Source organism: Melospiza melodia, chromosome 1 (genome assembly GCF_035770615.1).
Source record: "Melospiza melodia melodia isolate bMelMel2 chromosome 1, bMelMel2.pri, whole genome shotgun sequence".
In the NCBI taxonomy this organism is placed as follows: Eukaryota; Metazoa; Chordata; class Aves; order Passeriformes; family Passerellidae; genus Melospiza; species Melospiza melodia.
The window spans coordinates 138,370,515-138,392,137 of record NC_086194.1 but is presented as its reverse complement, the minus strand read 5'-3'; the positions used below and the strand labels follow the sequence as shown (position 1 = coordinate 138,392,137).

The window sequence follows — 21,623 nt, the reverse complement described above, 5'->3', positions numbered from 1 at the left end:
AATGACTGGGTGAGTCACCAGTCTATCGTCCTGAGCTTGCATCCATGGATTAACATGGATGAGATGTTCTAAATCTTAGTCTCCTTCTTTGTCTGTATCTACACTCTTTTCATTAGAACCTGTAGAGCTCATTATGTCTTCAACAGAAATGCTATAAGCTTTTAAGATTTCATGAAGTTTTGACACTTCTGTGAATTTTGTGTCCCAAATATAGACAGCTGCCTCATTTGCTGTTTGGGAATCATAATTTCATTATGTAGGGCTCCAAAACAATTGTAATGGTACCCAGTTGAAGCAGCTGGTTGAAAAATATTGAACACTTTATTAATAAAATTTCAAATTCGAATGAGACAAGGATGAACAGGTTGAGGAGCATCAGGGAGTATGATAGACAGACAGACTACTGGAATCTCATCCTGTTTTCCCCGAGACAGGCCCAACAGACAACAGCCCATTAGATATGGAGGATTCCCTCTCCTCTCTGAACAGTGACTTACAGGATAGGGAGCAACGAGGATAAATTCCTGCAGGAGCAGCAAGAGCATCACCTGTGCAGCAGGAGCATCACCTGTGTGACTGCCCCACCTCCCCAGGTGCCCCGCTAACAGGGGTGAGGCTCTGTGAGTGTAGCTGGACAATGGTGAGGGCAGGGGCTCATCCAGCATGGAGGTGTGGCCAGGGTCAAGTCAGACCACACCTTCTGTCAAAGCCACTTCCAGAAAGCAGGAAGACAGGTCACTGTCACAGGAAACTCTCTTCTGATGGGAACAGAAGGCCCAACATGCAGACTGGTCACACCTATTTGGGAAGTCTGCTGCCTCCTGGGTCCAGCTTAAAGATGTGAAGAGAAACCTTCCCACTCTGTTGTGGCTTTCAGATTATCATCCATTATTGATTTTTCAGGTGGCAGTCTGAAGGTCCCAACAAGAAGTCTGAGGGCACTCAAGAAAGACCTCAGGGCTTGGGACGACTGGCTAAAGGATCGGTAGCACAAGTAGTGTTCTCCTCTATTTGCAGGGAATGATGGGGAAAAATAGGAAGAGCCAGCAGATCAATATCTGGTTCTAACCCTGGTGTTCACCCGTTTTTCATCATGGGTTGGCTGAGTTTTGGGCTCTAGTATTGAATTTACAGGAAAGACAGGGAGGCATTGGAGTGTGTCCAGAAAATGGGAAGGACGCTGGTGGAGGTTCTGAAGCACAAGTCCTATGAGGAGTGGCTGAAGGAGCTGAGGTGGAGAAGAGGAGGCTCAGGAGTGACCTAATCATTCTACAACTCCGTGAAACTGGGTCAGTCTATTCTCTGAGTACCAATATGACAAGAGGAAATGGCCTCAAGTTGCACACAGGGAGGTATAGATTGGATGTCAGGAAAATTTCTTCCTCAAAAGGGTGGTCAAGTATTGGAGCAGGTTGTCCAGGAAAGACTGGTTGGGTCCCAGTCCCTGGAAATACTTGTGTAAGCAATACTTGGGGACATGGTTTCGTGGTGGACTTGTCAGTGCTAGGGCAATCGTTAGGTGTAATGATCTTAAAGGTCTTTTCCAACCTAAATTACTCCATTATTCTATGAAATTACTCAGTAGGACAGTATTTGGTTTTGAAAAAAGAAAATAAAAGGATAATATATTTTCATATATAGCCATCTTGGATTCTTCAGAAAGATGATCCTTTATAACCTTAATTTTTTTTTGTGCAGGAATCAAGTTAAGAAAAAAATTAAACAGGTATTAATTTGAAATTCTAATGTCTCTGATTACAGTCCCCAAGTTTGCTCACTTTAATTTAAAAAATTAAAAAATTGAGAATTTTATTTATGTTTTCTCCTTTTTTTTTTCATAGCAGAAGGATTTAAAACATGTTCAGACCCTACAGTGTCCCAGTCACTGTTCTGTCTTTCTATCTTCAGTTAGTAATATCTTACTTTCTGTGACTGCAGAATGAAAATGTATTCTTGATTTACCTAAAACTGGAATTAGTTAGTTTGCCTTAAACCAACAGAGATTACATTTGAGAGAACTCACACAAATACAAGGCTTCATTTAGGTTTAACCCTTATGCCCTTGAACACAATAGAGTTTACATAAATATTTAAGAAGGGCAGCCACAGACCAATTAAAGGAATATATTTTCCAAGCATCAAACCATTGTTTTCAGGCAATGCACTGATGCTCCCAAATTAATACATATTAAATCTGTTATGGGCTTAGCAGAGTTTTAGGCTCAGGAGAGGGAAAAGCAGATGAGAGCAGCCCAGGGGGAGGTCGGGCAGGGATTGCCCGTGAGACACGCGGCCCACACTCAGAGCCTGTGCGGCTGACGGTGGCTGCAAGCTGCTCTGCAAATCCGCCCGGGGAGGACAGGGCACCACCATCCCTGCCGTTAAGTCCTTTCAGCATCCTAGGAAAAGCTGTGGGCAAGCTGAGAAGGCTGTGACTGGCTTCATTTTGATATTTGCTAAATAAAATTGAGGAGCAGCTGTTTTGTGGGAAATATATTTAAGGGCTATTTTTTTTTAATTTAAAAATAAAAATGTTTTAAGATACTTCAGAATTCCCCTCATAATGAGATCTAGTTTCAGTCTAGTCCTGCCCAAGACTACTTTGTAAAAGACTGCACTTTTCATATCCACTCACTTCAGACCCAAGAGTCCATCAGGTTGCTGTTTCATAGTGCATAATATGAATTATAGAAAGGTGCTGCTCATATGTACATTTATATGAAAAGTATCACTACACAGACCTAGGAAAATACATTTGCAAGTAATTGGATTTGTGAGTCCCTAATTGTGGCAGCTTGTTAAGGCAGGGATAGGACTTATCCAATGTGAACTATGAGAAAGTTTGATTTGAAAAAGGCCCATATGGTCTTGAATGCAGGGGCAGAGCTGGAGCAGAGATGAGAGAAGGAGGGAAAGGTACAAGTGAAATGGAAAAGAAGTTTTGGAAGAAGAGTAAAGAATGCAGAAGCACATCTAGGAAGGGGAAAAAGAGGAGAGACTTGTTGCAGGTAGTGAAAAGCCAGAGATAAAGAGTGAAGATTGCTGCATGCTTTCTGCTGAAATAGATCACCTGCAGTTTCTGCTGAGAGAAGAAAAATCAGTTCAGAAGGAGAAACTGAGGTGTTAATCTAGGTTGGTGGCAGAAAGAGATGAAGCAGGAGAGAATTAATGTTTGTGGGGAATCCCATTAGAAGACTGTTTCTCTTAACATGTGCAATAGACTTGTAGCACTGGAAGGAAAAGAGGAAAAAGAAGTATCTGGAAAGAAAATATGAATAATTGAATAATGTTTGAAAGAGAAGAAGACCTACTGGTACTGTGTTCATCTTACAGACTTCAAAGCTTTTGAAACATTCACCTAAGTACAGTACTCAAATGCTGTTTTCCTGTGATACATGCCTTGCTGACAAAATTAGTTACCTTCTCTCATTATATCAACTTCCAGTTTATTTGCAAATAAGTGAACTAAATAAGGTACCTGGGGTATTTTTGTGTTTATCCAACTGTTGAGACTACACATTGGAGTTTTTCAATACATTTTTGAGCAAAATATGTCCTGACCGTTAATTCTGTAATACAACTTGTGAAATATCTGACATCTGAAGCTCATGGGGGAGAGGAGGGAAATTGCTTGCAGATCACCATGTGCTTCTGTGCTTCCACTTGGGGAATGCATGGCCATAACTGTGGGAGTCATGAAATTGTTAATTAAAAATCTTCTTAGCTGTATTTCATCTTTTTTTAAAAAGATAAAATGCAAAACCTTTTCTTCTTCTAAAGCCATGCACGTGGAGATTTTTAGACAGAGTAAGTGGCCCCATTTTCTAGTCAATTACCTCAATAAATCAGGGGTGGGTTGCTGGTATTTGAAAATTCTATGCATGGTAGACAGAGTGAGGGACAGAGCAGTTTTCTGCAGTGGTCTGTTGCTGGTCAGTAATGGTATATAATGCACTCAGGTCAAAAGGGTGGTACTGATACTCACAATGCCACCCTGGCTATAACATTAGAAGCTTACAGCTAAACCCCAAAATATTATAATAAAACTGTGTTTGTGTTACTGCAACAAAAAAAATGAAATTATGGCACCACTCAGTTTTTCCTATGATGTTTGCATATGTGTGCATATAGAAGTATGTGCACATAAATGCATGTGTGTGCATATAGAAGTATGCTTACATACACATAATCTGTTTTAATATGCATAATCTGATTGATGTATACACATAATTGATAAATACATGTGTGCACACACACATGCATCCTGAATGAATTGCATTTGCCTCTTGAAAATGGCTAATACTCCCTGAAATGGGAGATGGAGAGAGAGTGATTTTATTGGTACTGTTTGATCTCAGAATTGAGGATCACTTTTGCAGTGAACAATGCAGACATGCACTGTAGAAAGGCTGTTCCTGTCTCTGCCTAATTCAGGAGACAACAGATGGGTGTGGGAAGACAGGAGAGCACAGTGGGGAAACTGGACAGGACTCACCAACAGCCTTGCTTCTTCTCTGTGCCACTGCAGGGCGTGTGGTTCACAGAGGTGACAGTGGTGGTCAGGAGTCAAGAAGGGGTTTGGCTGAGGGCGAACTGGAAGTGAAAGTAGGTGGACAATACCTGGACTAAGAACACATTGCAAGAGATAAGAGCAAAGGCTACCAAGATCTGAACAGGAGAAGGAAGATCTGGTTTGATAAGAAAGTAAACAGTGGGTGGGAAAGGGGCTCAATGGTCATGGCAGTTCATGGAGGCATCCCAAGAGGGTGGAAGTATGCAGAGGAGTCAGAAGCAGGAGAAAAATATTTTCATATGAGTGGGTCAGGAGAACTGACATCAAAAAACAAATATGAAAAAAGACAAGACAGAATCAGAGGAAATCTAGCGGAGCTACCTTGATGAGCAATTCTAATCTATCTGTATCATTAATAAAGACCAATATTTCCAAAAAGCTCCTTTTCTCTCTGGTGATTATAGAGGTGTCTGGTTAACCAAGATTCCAAACTTCTGGAAGGCTCAGTTACATTAAATGAAGGGTCTACTTTCATCACCCTTTTTGTCCTAATAATCATCCTGCATTATTTAGCGTGCAGTTTTATAGAAAACAATAATTGATTTTTTGCACTAATTAATTTTTTTACTGCTGAAATTACATACTACATTCTCAAAGAAAACACTGTTGCTGCATACAGAAGTCGCAATATTTTTCCATCCAGCATTCTCCTCTCTTTCCTTATTACCAGGGATTTTAAAATGTGATAATGTCCCACCACTGTTTCTGAGATTTCCTGAATTTATTTGTTTGCTCTTTATTACGTAAGGAATGATTTCTGCCTGTTTGAATATATTTCTGTGGGGAGTGCTGACATTCTTATCCACACTTCACTTGTCACTTCCAGGCCAGACGGTTAATATGATTTTCCTACTATGAGCTGCTTACTGTGTACAGTTTTAACATGTGTTAAATGCAGCAAAGCAGTATATCGAAGTGCAGAAATGAATTAGGGAAGAGAGGGATATCAGACAAAAATCATTGGGTTCTCTTTGGTAAAGTCAGTTAATGTGCAGCATGAATATGTTCCTAATAGGAGTAAAAGGAAATACAGGTGGATCTTCCGATCCCATCCTTCTCACATGAATATGAGGAAAAGTGTTTGTGTTTGTGGATAATAACTAAAGAGGAGTGTCTGCGAGCCTGCAAAGGAGGGATTAGCATTCCAAATGGCGAACTGGAAAACACAGAGGACTAATCAACAGCATCTGGATGGGAGCACAGTCTTTTCACTGGGAAAAGGCTGAGAGCTGTAATGGTTCCCAAGCTGGATTTTTATCAACACGGTGGTGATTTTGCACAGAAAGCTGAGGTTTTGCTGGGAAGCAAAGGGTGTCACCCTTGAGATGGAATAGGTAATTGCACTGCTGTGCTCAGTGCAGACACTGCCATAGAGAAAGGTGTGAAAATCAAGAAAGAAGTAATACAAGTATGTAGAGGTCTAGAAAATAGTTATGAGGAAATACTGGAAGAAATTGAGGTTGTTTAACCTAAAGAAGGCTAAATGAGAACATAATAAGTACCTTTAAATGCATTAAGCATTCCTGCAGAAGTGAAGGGAATAATTTATTCTCTTCTCCTTTGCAGACAGAGTGAGAAGTAGTGGGCTTGAGGTACATGAAGATAAAGGTTAGATGTGAGGAGAAGCAGATTGCTTGGGGAGACTGAAAAGACTCTGTTACTGACTGTCATCAAGAAGGGCATAGGAAAATATAAGGAAGATACCAATGCACAGCGCCCTACCTGGGGTACCAGGTATGAAATCAGTAACCTCTCATCATCTCTGCCTAGCCTATTTTTCTTTGATTAAAGCTGAATTAAGAAAGGAAAAGTTCTGGACTGGACAAATAACCTCAAATGTAAAATTTAATAGAATGACCTTGGGCTTGGTCAGGGAAAGTGTTGAGTAGTTTTGGCTGCTCTCACAGCCTTTACCCAGAGCAGAAGCAAAGTGGGATTGCAAAATGAAGGCTATGAGCCCTAAATTTGTATTAACTTTTAAAACTGCTGAATTATTGTTGCATAGGCCAGGTCTTGTCTTCACCATGCCCCCTATCCTGCCTGTAATGAAACTTTACATTACATTTGGTATTGTAAAATGTCTCGGAATGTTGAGCATCTGATAAAGCCTGAGCCACAAGCTCTTTCTTAGTGGGTTTCCATTTTAAAACTGTTCAGATTACTTTCCCACCGTGGTATTTACTTGCCTTTTGGCTTCTCAGGCAATGTCCCAACTGGTAACTAGAAACAGAGGTAGAATTTATAGATGTGTCCTTCAACACAGTGTGCAGTGTGAAGAATTGCTATGTACAATGTCAACGTACAATTCTTGATATAATTTAGCCTAAACTGCAAAGGAATAAGATTTCTTAGAGAGTGATATTTCAGAGTTACTGAATGAGTTAATGAGTCTTGGTATTTTTGGGTATTTGGGGATTACCTAAATGGAATTGCTTGAAGAGAGAGAAAAGAAGATGCTCCTGTGGTGAATGGATTACAGTTGGAGATCTTAGCAATAAAACCTTGTATGGTTTTAAAGGAGAAAAAATGTATTTTTTATTAAAATCACAGAAATTTTTGACACAAAAACCTTTCAACAAAAGGATTGCATTTTTCTGGAGGGAAAAAAATCACTATAAAATTCACTAGTTGGTTGATTTGCTTTTGTCAGCATTTCTCCTAGTTTGTCTCACATTACCACAAACACATTAGAGTCTGTTTTGCTGTACTGCTCTTTTTGGAAGCGCAGATAAACTCTCCTCTCCTTGGAGTGCTCAAAAGTGTATTTTCTACTTTTTTATGTGTCTTTGTCCTTTTCTTTTATGAGTGATTTTTATCCTAAAGAAAACAAGATGGTGATCAGTACTGCAGTATGAAACCACTTTACCTAGGCATGGTGTAGGCAGTGGCAGTGTGAGGTTTTTCAGTCCAGGACTCGCACTTCATCAAGTCAACCCGTGTCTCTCTCAAGGTCATGCATCCATTTACTCCCCACAAACCTGAAAGCAGTGCCTTTACCTCCACAGGAAGTATGGAAGCTGAGAATCCAAGGGTAAAAGATTGTATATTGCTAAAACCCTCATCTGGCTTGTTCTGCAGGGAATGCTTTTTCGTACTGCATGTATTCAACCTGGAAGATTTAGAGTTCCAGGAGATCATTGAGTGAGATAATTTGGGTGAGGTTTTAAGACATGCATAATTTTATAAATGTCAAAAATTGCATTGTGGCCAAATATTTGTAAGAAAAATTTATTTTCTGTCCTCATAGATGTAGAACACCTGTAAGTAGGTCTAGGGGAAAATTGCTAAATTAAAAAAAAAATAGAAAGACTCACTGGCTTCCTCCTGTCCTAAGTTTCCTGTGTTCTCTCTCTCATAATACAAGAAGACATTCCAGACACCACATTTCTGGGGATTACCTTTCTTGGGGTTGAAGCCTTTGGCCTCATTCTTTTCCTCACAGTTAGAGTGTTCATAAGCCCCTGGAAAGACACTGTCTGTCATGTCTTGTTGCTTAAATATTGTGATCGAGCCTGTGAATAATCTCTAACTGCTTTGACATGTTCATAATAGCTTTTGTTCTACTCTGTACCAATCCATTTCCATTCCTTAAAGTCCCCTGACATGGTGTGTTCCAGCTTGGACATGGTATTATGATGGTTTGTCCAAAGATACTATGGAAAATTCAGAGCACGGACTTAAACTTTTGTGAATGGTAGCAAGGTTTGGAAAGTGAAAATGACTCGTCTGTGGCAAAAGAGGGGTGATTTTATATTATTGTTAGACCTTTTTCTCCTGGTCTGGAGGGTTTTTCTCTGCCTTTGGTGGAAGTTGCTGTGAAAAGCGGTCAGCTGAAGCGGCGTTACCCTGCAGAGTGACGTGTTCCTGTCGGGCTGCTTCAGCTGCACTGTGTGCAGTGAGGGCTGCCTTAACACCAGATGCCAATCATACACCACCAGTGGATTTGCAAGATTATAGGACAGGAAAAAAAGATGAAGGTTAAGCATGGGGCACAATAGAGATTACTTATGGTAATGAATTGTATAATTTTTCTAGACAGATCTGGATTAATGTTTATCCCAGGCAAAAGATTACTGTATGTCTGATTCTAGTTGTAAACAGACATTATTAAACAGAAGGTTTATGTTCATGAAATGCGACTATGGGTGTTAAAGCACTTATGATTTATTATGTGCAAAAAGAAAAATTAACCTGTTCATCTGCTATAGTACAAGATGCGCTGTGGGTTTTTGCATAATTTGAAAGGCATCTGCTCCTTTGGAATACAAATAACCAGTGAGATGAGAAAGATTCTCCTCTCATTTACACGGGTTCAATGCCTCACACTGCAGTGATGTTGAAATGGTGTAACCAAGAAAAGAATAGTCTTGTGTGCTTTTATAAAGCAATAATATTTCTGTGAGAGATCAACTTGGCAAAGTCTGTTTGCTTGTGAATCTTCAGGGTATTTTCTTTATAACTAAAAAAAAAGAAAAGATGTTGTGTACAGAGACCTTTACAAAAGACTTTACTGGGATTTCCAAAATAATTCCTTTTCACTACATAAAAGCATAATGTTTAGATACGTTGAATTTATTTTTTTTTATTGAACATTTTCCGAAATACTTATGTTGAAGCTCATTTTTCTCCTGCTTTATTGCATCACTGCTGCTTGGCATAAGTGAGACATAGATACAGCATCCACATTTTTTAGTATTGCCTTACCTCAGTAGCTAAATAATCACACCTGAGTTACTGCCTTCTGTGTTTTAGGTGAGCTGAAAAATATTCCCATAAGGAAACTGTAAACAAACTCCAAAACTTTGCTTTTTTGGTGTAGTAGATGTTGCAACTCTATTACTTGCTAACAAGAAAGTATCTTTTCTCTGTGAAAGCAACGAAAAATTAGTTATCAAAATCTGTTTGTTCTATTTATGGGCTGCATTTGTAGCCAGCTGATTTTTGCATAATGCCATTTGAAATTATCCATTTAACAATGATGGATGATACAACTGTGTTGCTCTCCCTCCACTTTGTAACTGATCTGTCTACTTATAGATTGCATTGGACATGTTGCTGATGCTTTATTTGTAAAATTCACTCACATATGTGAGAAATTTGTTTGTTAAGTCTTACTGACTTCACAGAGGCTTCTCAGACAAGTAAAGATATTCCTCTATATAAGCAAAACCAGCCCAATATGTGGAGTGAAAAGACCTGGTAATATCGTGAGGTTTGTTAAATGCATTAGAATTTAAGCAGTTAGACTAGACCTGAAAAAAATGTAATCTCTAAAACATTCTGAATGCTTAAATTAAAAAGTTGCAGTCCTAAATTTCCATCAAAACACTTCATAGTGCTCTATTATATATCTTAGATATATTCTGCATTTGATACAACAAAATATTTGCCATGAGTAAAATATAACTCTAATGCTTGTAATATTTTCCCTAATTATCAAATTTTACAACTTCTGTGAAGCGTGAGTCCAGAGTTAAAGTTCATGAGCAAATTAATTAAGCAGTAAAAGTTTCTGTGGTTTTTGTTAATGGTTCTGTTTAGCATCCAAAGTTGATGAAGACTTCTGGAGATACCCAGGATGCGGGTGAGAGTCCCTCAGGAAATGGGGTTGGCTGCAGTGCTCTGCCTGAAGGTTTGTGCAGAAAGGCGCTGGATTTGGGGAGGCACTGAAATACGAGCGGCCGCTCTTTTCTGTGCTGTGTGTTAGCAGACATTGATAAGGCGTGGAGATGACCTCCATCTCCCAAAGAGACAGAAAGCTAGAAATGAAGACACATTTCTGTTATCAGTCTGCTGTGGGTCGTAAGTTGAACTGGTGTTATATTTTTCTCTGAAAGCCACGTAGCTTTGACACAGTGTTTAACAGTGTTAAGCTTATTGCTGCTGAGCTAAACATGTCTGAAGTGAACGATGACCCTCACGTCTTTGCAATAGCAAAATGTCTCCCTGATGTGATCCCGAAGACTTGGAGCATTAAGTTAATTTTCCCCTGGATTTCTGAGCTGCCTTCTTTTTACCCAGCGGAGAGCTCGTGAAGAATACAGCTTCTGACCAAATGACAGAACATGGAGGGTGAAATTAGATGCATTCAATTAGAAGATGACAAAAAGCCTATTTAAATATTTGTCAGGATGCTACTTACAGGACGTAGTCTCCAGCCAGGGAAGTGAAAGGCGGACACTCTCAGGACTTAATAGTCTGGGGGGAAAAAAATGGATAAATCATCCAGATTCTTTACAGGCTTGGAAGGGATAATTGAGGGTATCAAGTTGGCTGCTATGCTTCCAGGGCTAGTGATCCCTCTCATGTAATCTCAGATTAGTTCTTTGCTTTTATTCACTTAATACAAAATTAAACATTACAAAGTTTTCTGGACCATTTGAGTAAATAATGTTGTTATTTGACCATAAGAGGATGATTAATGCAGTGGTTTCCGGGAGGTATTGAAGAAAGAGGAGCTTCACCTTCTCCTCAATATAAAAAACACACTACAAAACAACCAAACAAAATGCCAAAGCCACAAAACTTAAGGAAATGAAAAAGGCACAGCAAACTGTTGACTGTAAGACTGTCAGATAAGAAGATGTATTGGTTTTCCAGAGGACAAAGGATGTTCTTGGAAACTTAAATTTGAAGTTAGTAGTCAGTTAAACAGAGATCAAAATATGCAGCTTGGTTTAGCCACATCTGTTTATCTGTAAATTAAATTTATAATAACGTCTTTTAAGTAAGTGGGCAAATCTCCAGCTTTTATTTTTCTGCCCAAAAAGTTTTAATTATGAAAGTAAAATTCAAAGTAAATACAGCATACCATGGTTATTTTAATTTTTATTTTTTTTTGTGTTACAGCAGTTCAAGGGAGAATGTGACTATGATAGGGTTAATCCAGCTACATAAAAATCCATGCTGTGTATGATAGTAGTAAAGCTTGTGATCCCTTGATCTTTGATTAGATCCAAGCTAGTAAATATCTTGTGTTTAATCAGAATGAGTTGTTCTGCATGTAGTATAAGTCACCTTCACAGATGGGATGTAGCAGCAGAGTTGTTTGTGAATATTTGTTTTAATCCCTTCCAGAACAAGCACGCTTTATGTTTCTTTGTTTTAAATCAGATTCAAGCAACTAAAGACCAGCGTGAAGGAAAGATATTTACTTGCAGTCAGGAGTAGAACAGTGTGGGAACCTTTCTTTCCTTTTAAAGAAAAATGTAACTTAGTAGATTCTTAAAAGGTATTTTATACTATTCTGTAAAGATAACTAATGCACCATGGCTGCTTTTTTGAACTGGGATGCAAACATCAATACCTGTACGTTCTTCTTAAACTGTCCAGATACATTTCTATCTTCGACTATAAATATAAAGAGACTAAGATTTTTTTACAGTTAATGTTCAGCCTGTATTATTATCCTGTATTTTAAAGTTATTTAGTTAGAATGGCTGTTCTCTGTGCCAGTAAGCTGAAATTACTAAAATGTTATCTGTAAGGATACTTGTTTTGTGTGGTGTGTCGGCGTCCTATTTACCTAAATCTGTCATAATTGCCTTCCAATACATCTTCCTCTGACACACCAAATATTGAAAATGAGATGACTCTTTGCTGGGAGCTTTTCTACTGAATGTCATTTTTCTGTGTTCATAACTTGATGGTAATAACTGGACGACCTGTAGTTAAATGCGTCTCAATTTCTCTCACTTATTTTTCCTAATCACCACATGGAGCCTTCAGTGCTCAGAGGTGTGATTAGATTTAACCTGCCATCATATCTGAAGAACTTTCTGTACAACATATTATACATTGCAGGAATTATAGATGTAAATGGTGGGTCTAAGTGTAATATATAAATAGATATAAAGATGAGTTGCTCTCATGCCAAAGTTAACTCCTGTTTATTTTTTTTTCTGCTTTTAACAGAAAGACTGGAGAGCCCCCACTAATAAATGGCTGGATTCCTTACCTTGGGAAAGCTCTGATATTTAGAAAAGATGCTTACAAATTCTTACTGGATCAGCAAAAGAAATTTGGAGATATTTTCACTGTACATATTGCTGGTGAGAAATATTTTAGTATGTATCTTGACTTTTTTCCATCAGTGAAGTTAAATACTAATCCAAATGTTTAGTTTAGAATCTTCCTTAACCCAAAACACTTTTCTCTAGCAGAGATCCATAAAAATCCCTCAAAATTGCATATATTGTAAGCATAATAGTTATCTATAAAATATCACTATCAATGTGTGGATTTATTTACATCTCTAAGTATATATGTATTTTGACAGATTTTGTAGGTATGTACTGTATGAACATAGATTTTGCCAGCACATTAAATTATGTATTGGTGGGTTTTTTCCTAAAGAAAGGAGAACTACCATCATCTTGACACTGCACAGAGAAATATCAGATTAAATTTAGAAAACACTTAAGAAAAAAAGTGCAGAATTTGTTCTCACACATTTTACAACTGGTTGACAGGAACACAAGGGAATGAATGACACATTGACTCAGTGATACAATCGGGACTGGAACACAGCAACTTCCCGTTGCCAGCCTCTTACTCTGATCATGCTTGCTGAAAATAACAATATAATAAAGTATGATATAACCTTGCTGTTTCCTGTATTTATAACTGTATTACTAAGCCAGATTGAATACAAACATTTGAGTGATTTCACATAGGCACTTAGCTGTGGAAGAAGAACATAGAATAAAACTAAAATCCTGAATGAAAGTTAAATATATAAATTTACATCTATCTATAGAGATCTACTTTTTACTAAAGTCAGTATAAAATCCAGTATTTTCTTGTGTTCAGAAAGGCAAGCTCTTATTAATATAGCTGGTTATAATCATCTTCTGCACCTTTACATGCTAATATCCTTGTTCAAATTATCAGCTTCAGCCTATATATATAATTTTTAGTTATTCCTGTAGTTTTAGAGAGTTTGAAACAAAAATATTCAGTGTCAAGTATAAAGTTTGCTTTTTTTTCCCTAGGGTCGTAGCATTAGGTTTATATTTCCATAGAAGCAATATTTTGGAATGAAAAATTTTTTTAAAAAAAGTCAATTAATTTAATTGCAACCTGTGTGTTTAATTAATAAAAATTTTCCTCCTTTTACAAAATCTGTCCTTTTGTTCCTTTGGAAGAGAATTTTTATTGTATTAAATATGTATTTTTTAAAATTTCATTCAGGATTCTTTTTTTGAAAATTGGTATAATCAGATCTTTTGCAACTTGAAAGTGAGTTTGGCACAGTACAACATCAACTCTTGTTGAAATACAGTCTTTTTTATTGTTAATTTGAATTCACACTGTAATACAGTTTTTGGCTTCTTACAAATACCAATTAATGGCTATAATTCAGATACTAGTACATTCATTAAGCTGGATACAGTCATACTTCAGAATCTTAAAAGTGTTTAATCAAATATTTATTTCTTTTGCCTCTTTATTATTTTATGAAAGGCTATGTTTAGAAGTTTGTGTTAAACCAATTATGAGTGTAATTTAGTTTCAGAAATTTCTATTTCCAGGATAAACCAAATTCCATCTCAGATAATCCCCTATGTTCAAGTGTTTTGAGCCAAGCCTCCCTTGATAAAGACTGAGGTAAATGAAGTTAGTTCTGGATATCATTCCAGTCTTGTGCAGGGGAATGTTTGATTTTGTGAATTCATCATAACAGAGACCCCACTTTAAGTTCTCTTTTTCGGTATAAAAGTGCTGACCATCAGGACTTCACTAAAGAGAAATAGTTTGTCATCCTCAAGTCAGGGAGGAAACCTAAGCTAGTTAGTGTCTCCTCTCGTGTCCTGATCCGAAGGCATACAGGATTTCTCTCTGTCTTACTGATTTGACAAAGATGATGTTTCTGTGCTCGGCAAACATAGCGTAGCCAGCTGTATGTGGACTATCATTACTTTACCCCCCTGGTGGATGTCTAAAGGTCCTGTCAAAAAATTCTATCAATATATATTTTTATAATTATTGGTTCTCAAACTAGTTCATTTGGAAAATGCGGAATGATGCTTGGAGTTTCTGGCGTTGCCCCGTACTGGTAATGCGATTTTGCTGATTGTACTTTCCCATGTGATGAGCAAATGATTGTCATCCCTAAAAGTCGCAAGGGACATGGATGTCATCTTAATAAAGAAATTAAAAAGCACATCTTTCTATGAGAAACAATGTAAATTCCTGACCTGTCGCAGAAAATAGTTCTCTAATTGGTTTTGTGTGGTGGTGCAGCAGAATCGTTTTCCCCAGACGTCATGCCAGCGCAGCACCACTGTACATCATTGTCAGCAGTTCAGCAGAATCTCCCTAATAAGAGGACGATTACGTAAATGCAATAGTCTTGGGGGGAAAAAAAAAAAAGAAAATATCAGAAAAGGAAATAATAAGGAGGGGGAAGAGAGAGAGAGAGTCTGTGGCACTGAGATGATCATACTTCCCAAGCCCCTCTGCTTGCTAAGGGTCAGCAGCATAGGCAGACGGCTAGGTAAGAACTTAAAGAGCTTGAAACAGTTTTGTCATTGTTTCTCGGGATTAAACTTTGTGTCCTTTTCCTCTCAAGTTCATAGGAGTGGTAACGAACCCTGCAACATTCTCTCTGAGACTAACTCACCTTTAATAAAATAATTTTTGTGGTTTTGACTAAGCACATTTGCTGGTTTGAATACTGCTGCTAAGTCATTCTTTTCTTTAAACCATGATACACCTAGAGTAGCATATCACATTTTTCTCTCATAGGGAAAAGGTAATTTTCATTAACTCCTTACCAGGCTGAAGCCTGCTCCAAGCATTACTGAAATAACATCCATCATTAGATGCCATCTGAAATGCTTGTCTTTCATCATTAGCATTAAAAAGGTCCAGAATGCATTATTAGAGTAATTTCTTAACTATCATACAAAAACTGGCTTCTGTGCTCAGATTTACCAATATTGACAATTTTCATATTTTCCACATCAATCTTCTATTTCTAGGAGATCGTAGAAACTAAATGGAGATAACCTGGCTATTTGCAGCATGGGTGTAATGCAGACTTGAAGAACTGGATCGTGAAGTATGAATTCTCTGTAGCCATTAAAAATAAAAAATCAGAGGGCTTTTTGCAGAAAGAAGGATACATCTCTTGTTTTGACTTGTTTTTACTGTATTAAATAAAATAGCTCAGTGACTTAAACTGTTGTGAATTGGAGTATGACATTTCTATATGTACATGCCTACTTAGTTTTTGGTGTTGAAGGGGTTTTTTACAAACTAACGGGGAAAGGCTCATTCTCTAGTGGTTTCTATATGAATATCTTCAATATTTAAGGCTACATCATTTGTGGAAATAGTAGTGTACCTTCATTTTTGGCTGATTTGGCATTACCTTTTTTAGTACTCTGATAGAAACTCATGAGTATCAAGATTTTGAATTGATTTCAGAAAAGGTTACTTCCCAAAGATTGTCTTGGCATTAGCTGCAGTGGAGCAATATGGGAGTAGAGGGGGAAACTGCATTTTGAAATACCAAATAATAACTGAAAACATTATGAAAGGTTTTAATTTATTTGTCTCTGACACCACCAGGGACGATCAGTGGGAAGAAACCTCACTGGGGACAAGGATAGGATTTTAAAAGCAAAACTAAGGACCAGATTGACACTTTAAAAATTTAAAATCATAACTTGAGGTGAGAAAGTTTGTTCCACTTCGGATGTTTGCTGTTCAGGGTGTAGAGGAGGTGTTGGGGCACAATTTTGTAATTAGCAATCTGTTCCTGTATGGATGAGACTGGGGTAAGCAGTGTAGCCATGTAGGGCATCTGTGTGCAAGGATGACTGTAATTGTTAAAGGCTCCCAGACCCACTCTCACAACTTTCTAACTGCCAATAATTAGCCCTAGGTTTTAGTACTTTTCTAATTAAGAGATCTAAAATTGGATTCTCGATGGCATACATAAACAAACTGCCTTTGTTATAGGGGGTTCCACTTTTCTGATTATCTAGACCGTTACTAAATGTAGCAACAAGAAATATTTTGATTATTTTGGTTTATGTGTTTATATATGTTGTTGACTTGCAGTGATGTGGTCTGGTGCCTGGATTGATTCTACAAAATGAATTATATTTTGTTACATACTTACTTTTTGCTACCAGGAACCTGATAAGAATAATAAAATCAGGATCTGTAATATTCTTTTTCTCAGGGACTTTTTTTTTCAAAGTATGTGCTAGTGGTGAGTAAGTTTTGATTTAAAATTATTACTAAAATTGTTTGTCTGAAAACTCATTTGCTGAAAATCATTTTCTTACTTTAAAAATGATAAGAATTGATGTGCGTTTGCTAAGTGTCTGATTAAAGATCACAAAGAAACTCATATTTTGCATCAGAAATAAGCAGATGGTGGACAGATGGTTTAAATTAATATTAATTAAAAATCTTAACTTAAATTGTTTACCCTGTAAATGCAAAGTTAAGAAGCCAGCTTTCATCTTTAGGGTTAATAACACTCCAAATCTATTTATTAAAAATTGCTCCACTGGACATTCTTTCCAAGCTTTGATCACAAAGATGGTAGCCTCAATAAAGAGCATGAAATAGGTGAAAGCTAAAAAGAGAGGGTAATTCTAGGGCTCTTAAAAAAGATCCTGCAAGACTAAAGTCAAGTCAAGACTAAAAATTCCTGTTAGCCTCTGTAGTCATAGAAGGTCTAAAAAGGGGACTGAGAATTCAGGATCTCTCTTTCATGCTGGTTTCTCAGTATACTTTAAAATTAAATTTACAGCTATGGTTGATTATGTTACAGTATAACAAAATCCATGAGTATCTTAAAAATGTTCACACACTGTTGACAAAAAAGAAAAAGGGTTCAAATTCTGTCTTGATATGTCCTTTACATTTCCTTACTAGTTCACTGGGATTGCAATTGATGTAATAGGGAGAGAAATTATGGCAGCTGGCAATTGTAGAGGAAGTCCAGAGTGTACCCAGATACCATAGGGCACTGTGTGTGTATACAAATCAGAATATGAAATAACTATGATAATTCAGATATCACTATATAGTAACCATGGATACTTGACATTTTTAGTGGTAGTGACTACTTTATCTCTGGACATCTGTCACAGAGCCAAATTTGGTCCGCAGTTAAGCATGTAGTGTTCCCATTAAAATCAAAGGAGATTTGTCCCTTTAGTGAGACAGAATTAGACTGTAAGTGCTGGAAGCTTTGCTCTTTCCCTGAGTTTGTGACTGGGATATTTCACAGGGAAAATGTACATTTTAATAGGCACCCTTTTCCCCTAATGCACCTCTTAATTCAAGGTAAGAATCAGGAACTCTAAATTTAGAACCATCTATAAAGATGGTTCTCTAAGATTTAATTGAGCTTTGGGAGTGTTAGCATTTTGATTCATGGTAGTTCCTCCAAATGCTTTTTTGCAGCAGTTGTCTTGAAGTTTGCGGAGAAATTTCAGGACTTCTTTGGCAGGGACAATTTGAAAAAGCATTTAACTTGATGCAGTCCTATCCTTCTATACAAGGAGCTGAAGGTATCACTGTGTCATCTCATTAAGGACCCTGGCAAGGGTAGGAAGTTGGTGGTGCACTCTGGCACAATGGATCCTAGCACTGGGACAGTGTGTGTCCCACAGTGGAGCCTGTCCTAAAAATGGTGCCTGCTACCTCACAGGCCGTGACTTCACATTCATAAACTAAGGTAGTCATGTTATGGATACTAAGCACATTCTTAACAAAGAGTTAGAAAAGCTTCAGGGAAAATGAGCCAGATGTGAGGAAAAACTTTAAATGTTGGGGGTTTGCAGCGTGCAGTTAAAGCTGCAGCTGGCAGATTATGAGTTCCTCTGTCGTCTGCTTGGAAAAAGCTGCCTAGGTGGCATGTTTTCCACTCCAGCCCCTGTCATCCACTTTCCTCTGTGCAGGTGAAATGTGTGTGTTTTTTGCTTTCTGCTAGTGAAAACCTACAGTTTCCAAATGTTGCTATGACTCCACACTGTATTCTCATGAATTAGACCTGAGTAGAAAATTATTTATTTCAGAGCACCACATTTGAAGAGACCACACACAACTGTTGGCACAAACAGTAGATCTGTCTACATGAAAATGGCTTCACAAGGATTTTTGAAGAGCCTGCAAAGTGTGGATTGCACACTGGTGGAATCTGCATCCTGACAAAGACAATCTAAATAATATTTGTTTCATAATTTCTTTTTCTTTGCAGATTTATTCACATATCTTTGCTTTGCGTTTTTTGTTGTTTGTTTGTTTGTTTGTTTGTTTGTTTTCCTGCATGATTTTTTCACAGGCTTTAGCTTATTTTTAGTTATTGCTTCCAGAAGTGTCACCAGATTATAAAAGTGCACGTGTCTCTAATTATTTTCTGTTCTTCTATTCAGGTAGATATATTACCTTTATCATGGACCCATTTCAATATGTCTATGTCATCCGAAATAGCAAGCAACTTGAATTTCATGAATTTGCAAATAAAATGGCATCCAAAACTTTTGACTACCCAGCCTTGTCAAAAGGAAAATTCCCTGAACTCAAGGAAAACCTGCACAGAATCTACCAGTATCTACAAGGCAAGCCTTTGGATATCATTTCTGACCACATGATGAAAAATCTCCAGGATATATTTGAATGGAAATGCTCACAAGCAACAGATTGGGAAACAGAAAAAATGTACAAATTCTGCTGCTCTGTAATGTTTGAAGCCAGTTTTGTAACACTATATGGAAGAGTTCCTGCTGCAGATGGCCACAAAGTTATTAGTGAAATCAGAGACAAATTTATCAAGTTTGATGCCAGCTTTCCCTATTTAGCTGCAAACATACCAATTGAGTTGCTAGGAGCTACCAAGAAGGTTCGGAAGGAGCTTATACATCATTTTTTACTTCAGAACATGACAAAATGGCTGGGAGGGTCAAAAGTGGTCCAAGCCAGACAAGATATATTTGAGAAATATGAGCTGCTTGGAGATTATGACAAAGCAGGTAGGAAACTTATGAATGATTGCTTGTCTAAAATAAAATAATTTACTATAGACCTTTGAAATAAAAAGGCAAAATGGCGACCTTGAAATTTTTTTATGTTCTTTCTAATTGGCTAATGATAAAATGTTTTACTCTGAAACAACCCTCTATGATAATTGATTTTTTTTTTTGTGCTGAGGTGGTAAAACAAGATACTTAATGGTGATAATGAGAAAGATTATAACTGAGCTGCATTTCCTCCCCTTATTCCCCCCACCCCCCCCGACATTACATTTCAAACTATTCTCATTAAGCAGAAAATTAGACTTCAGAAGCCTATTGGTCCTCATTAGCATTCACTGATCCTTGGCTGGGTCTGTGTCCTAACATCTTTTAATTAGCACACTGCAAATCTAATCAGTGTAATAAACGCTATTAATCTTCCTTTTCACTTATTTTCTCCCAGCACATCATTTTGCCTTCCTGTGGGCCTCTGTGGGAAACACGATTCCAGCTACATTCTGGGCCATGTATTATCTTCTGCGGCACCCAGAAGCTCTTGCAGCGGTGCGTGACGAGATTGACCATTTGCTGCAGTCAACAGGTCAAGAGAGAGGGCCCACATATAACATCCACCTCACCAGAGAACAATTGGACAACCTGGTCTACCTAGGTAATTTATTTTTATCTGTTAGGAAGAGGAGAGGGGCTCTCCCGGCAAACTCGGTTTATCACTCATTTCTGTTTACTGAGAAGGTGGAGGACACAGCTGCCTAATTGACATAATAACACCCATTTACATCAATTATAAATTATGTAGTTTATAGCTGTAGATACTCTCTTTGCATGTAAACATTAAAGCCTAGGTAATTAACTATGCAAGGTATGCAAAAGGCTAAATCGAAGCTTTGCAATTATTTGAAAAAAAGTTGATGCCTATTAAGTTGTTTGATTCTGAGCATCTGCCGAAGTGTTAATGCATTTCAAATACTTCTGTATGGTCCTGCCAAGAAAGACCCTTTTCTGAAATTAAAGTGGGATTGTATATTTAAACTGCAAATGTATTTTATCTGCGAGCAATTTCTTTCTTTCTCTCTTTAACAAAACAAAAAAGGCTTCTAAAGCAGGCTTCTGTTGGGCAATGACTCCAAATGAAATATAAGAAGATAAAATTTGCAGAGGAGAAACAGTGTTTTTAGTACTTTATTCAAAAGAGGGAGCTTTAAGGGAGCTACACATCTTCTGGTTCTGGATCTAGGGTTCAGAGGGAGACCCTTGCCAGTGGTCATTGGAAGTTGTTTGAATCAGGAGCTGTATAGACCTTCAGAGCATCAGCTCTTGGTTTCACTTCATTTGGTAGTGCATGGACACTGGCAAGAGAAATGGTGAAAATAGCCCAAGGGATGAAAGATGGCATAGCAGGTAGGTACCTAACTTTTAATCATCTGTGAATCTCCACAAGTAGTGTTACAAGGGCAGACAACAGCTGAACAAAAGATTAAAGGTTCGATAATCCACTGTCTTTAAATATCAAAACCAATCCCATATTCAAAACAAGCTCCTGTCCATAGGTCTTGGTAGCTCATGACCTGAACTGATGCTCTACTCTCAAACAAAGCTGTGTTTGGGATGATGGTGGAGCAGTGCATTCTGTGCTTGGTTTGGATCCTTGTAATAGCTGCTGTTCTCCAAGATCATGCAATGTGGCACATTTCGAGAATCCGTGTGCAACCTTGATTTGATTAGTACAAATATGAGTCCATTTCCTTTGTGTTAGAGCATTAATATTAATCTTACATATCGTGAGTCTACAAAGTTGGTTACATCCAGAGTCATGGCTGTTTTGATGCAGATTTATCTCTAACCAATGGAGAATGTTTTTGAAGTAGAGGAGGTGTTGCATGACAATTCTGGTGAGTAACATGACTTTCTAAGCATTTAATGGACTTCTAAGGAGCACAAGTAAAACTACTTCAGATCAGAGCTAGCATACACCAATAAATAAGTTACCAAGCATCAAGAAGATCAAAAGAGAACTTAGTTTATATTTATAGACTGAGATGGGAATG

At 37.7% G+C, this 21,623-nt stretch overlaps 1 protein-coding gene across 3 annotated transcripts in view; it reads left to right on the top strand.

Moving 5' to 3' along the window:
* LOC134425150 (cytochrome P450 7B1) overlaps positions 1-21,623 on the top strand; it is a 124,623-nt gene that overhangs the window by 89,922 nt on the left and 13,078 nt on the right. For 2 of the 3 annotated variants that reach the window (XM_063169469.1, XM_063169452.1), the window contains exons 2-4: positions 12,488-12,639; positions 18,979-19,575; positions 20,021-20,227. In XM_063169469.1, coding sequence (XP_063025539.1) covers positions 18,999-19,575; positions 20,021-20,227 — 784 coding nt within the window. In that variant the 5' untranslated portion in view covers positions 12,488-12,639; positions 18,979-18,998. Of the gene's footprint in view, positions 1-12,487; positions 12,640-18,978; positions 19,576-20,020; positions 20,228-21,623 lie in introns of those variants that run through there. The other variant, XM_063169462.1, reaches the window with a different exon arrangement.